The sequence below is a fragment of the Ammodytes marinus genome (genome assembly GCF_949987685.1).
Source record: "Ammodytes marinus genome assembly, chromosome: 16".
Lineage (NCBI taxonomy): Eukaryota > Metazoa > Chordata > Actinopteri > Uranoscopiformes > Ammodytidae > Ammodytes > Ammodytes marinus.
In genome coordinates, this window is record NC_137220.1 from 4157816 (window position 1) to 4160315 (window position 2500).

Here is a 2500-nt window from a genome sequence, read left to right on the forward strand (position 1 = left end):
GTCTGTCTGTCTGTCTGTCTGCCTGTCTGTCTGTCTGTCTGTCTGTCTGTCTGTCTAATGAGGTGAAATGTGACAAAATCACCACTAGGCAGGAGCAAAGTAAAATAATTGATTTGATAGATTGACTCCAATGGTGGAAATTAAACTATTTGGTGACGTGTTGCAATGAATGAGATGTGCTTGTTTTGTCTAGGTAGTTACAGACTCAATTCAAACAGCAGAGTTATTAATAGGTTTGGGAAAAAAATTGATTCACTAAAGAATTGTGATTTTTTTTTCTTATAGGATGATTTTTTTAATCGTTTTTTTTTTTTCATTGAATCGATTTTTTTATTGAACTTCTTTTATTTATTTATAATTTTTTGGTATTCTTGTCTTAAAGCTGCAGTGTGTAGAATTTTGGGTTTTATTTCCTAGCAGATTTTGTTGAAAGTAATTATAATATCCATAAGTACATTTAATTTAGTGTATAATAGCTGAACATTTTTTTTTTATTATTATTTTTTCCCTTAGAAAGGGTCTCATATATTTCTGCATATTTTGGACCAAGGCCTAGTGCCGCCATCTTGAAAGTGTCATAGTTGGAATGTCATCAGGTGCATTGTTTAACATTTAGAATTGTTCTTGTCCTTGAAGGCCACTGTAGCTTCTGTTATTATTCGAAAGGGTTGGGGTTACCCAGGGAGCGTTGCATTCTAGAACTTTGTAGAACTTTCTTGATGATGTCATATTACACACTGCACCTTTAACCATTGCGTCCCCTGCAGCTACATGACGACCACGTTTGTGATCGAGGCGATGGCGGCGGCTAACGCTCAACTGCGCTGGAAGAGGAGAGAGCAGGAGGAGGTCAGATATTACACTCTGTCTGTTACTCTACAAGTGAACATATATAATATATGAAGAGAGAAAATATGTTTAGGGGAGACTGTGGCTCAGTTGGTAGAGCGGGTCGGCCGATGATCAAAGGGTTGGAGGTTCGATCCCCTCCCTGCCACCTGTCATAGTTGTTGTGTCCTTGGGCAAGACACTTCACCCACCTTGCCTCGTGTGAATGTCGATAGTTAGCCTGCTGCTATCGGTGTATGAATGTGTGTGTGAATGGTAACGTGGGAAAGGAAAACAGGTCTCCCTTGTAAAAGAGTCTCCGGTCTCAATGGGATTTACCTGTAGAAATAAAGGTTAAAAAAAAAATAATGTTTTGTAAACTTACTGCAGGCTCTCCATATGTAAAAAAATCCCCTCCTCTGAATCTGCACAGTGCACCTTTTAACTTCTGCTAGGAGAACCATTTGGAAGAGACGGTAGTGTTTTTTACTACGCCAGCTGTTGTTCCTGGGTGAGCGTATACCCATGACAAAGGCATTAAGAAAAACTATATAAAAATAGCATTCTTTATCACTGATGGTCTCGTTTGCTGTTACATGTCATTCATGATCATCAGAGGAAAAATGAGACTGTTTCAGAAATATTTAAAAAGTTCCTCAGAGCACCTTTTAAAAAAAAAATCCCCCTCTTTTTATAGGAGGCTGTATTTCTTGATTTAGAATTGCCGCTGTTGTTGTTTTTATTGTGTCCAATCGTAGCAGCCCTAGTGAAATGTGTCTGTTGCCGAAAAAACCCATTTGGACCAAAGCTTTCCGGTGTTGGACTGTACTAGTTAACCAAGGGGGAAAGAGCCGCTATTCAATCATTTTTACTTTGAGTAAGAGAAAGGCTTTCTGTGTTGTCTAAATGGCCTGGGCTTTAGTGTTAAGGGGATTTGTGTGCTTGTGTGTGTGTGTGTGTTTGTTCATGTGTGTGTGTGTTTGTGCATGTGTGTCTGTCTGTGATTGTGTGTGTGCGCGCGTGTGCCTCTGTGACTGTTCTTGTGTGTGTGTGTGTGTATGTGTGCGTGAGCGCTTGTGTATGTGTGTGTGTGTGCGTGAGCGCTTGTGTGTGTGTGTGTGTGTGTGTGTGTGTGTGCGTGAGCGCGTGTGTGTGTGTGTGTGTGTGTGTGTGTGACTTTGAGTAAGAGAAAGCTTTTGTGTTTTCTAAATGGCCTGGGCCTGTGTGTTAAGGGGATTTGTCTATATGAAGACATGGTATATTGAAGCCGTCTTGCTTAATGCTTCCTGGGTTTACACTTGAGAAGTTATGGAGCTTAGGGAGTTTGTGGGGGTGTGTGTGTGAGTGTTTGTGTGCGCTTGTGCATGCGTGTGTGAGTGTCTGTGCGCTTGTGCATGCGTGTGTGAGTGTCTGTGTGTATGTGTGTGTGTGCTTGTGTGTGTGCTTATGTGTGTGTGTGTGTGTGTGTGTGTGTGTGCGTGCGTGTAATAGCCGACACCAACTCGGGCCCCAAACATTCAGCTGTGATATATCGCTCCTTTTTCGGCTTTTAGACTATATATATATATTTTGTTTTTTACTCCCACGTAATGGAAAACAAGAGGGAGAAGTTGGAAATGGTTTTTATACCTTTCTGAGTGAGTGAAGCGTTTTATTAAATGGTAAATGGACT

At 40.9% G+C, this 2500-nt stretch overlaps 1 protein-coding gene across 3 annotated transcripts in view; it reads left to right on the forward strand.

Moving 5' to 3' along the window:
* The window catches only part of tmem104 (transmembrane protein 104), a 324830-nt gene that overhangs the window by 4918 nt on the left and 317412 nt on the right, over positions 1-2500 (forward strand). For all 3 annotated transcript variants that reach the window (XR_013845267.1, XM_080043882.1, XM_080043883.1), the window contains exon 4: positions 768-849. Coding sequence is in view for 2 of the 3 variants with exons in the window: in XM_080043882.1 (XP_079900008.1) it covers positions 768-849 (82 nt within the window). In the remaining variant the exon portion in view is untranslated. The remainder of the gene's footprint in view (positions 1-767; positions 850-2500) is intronic.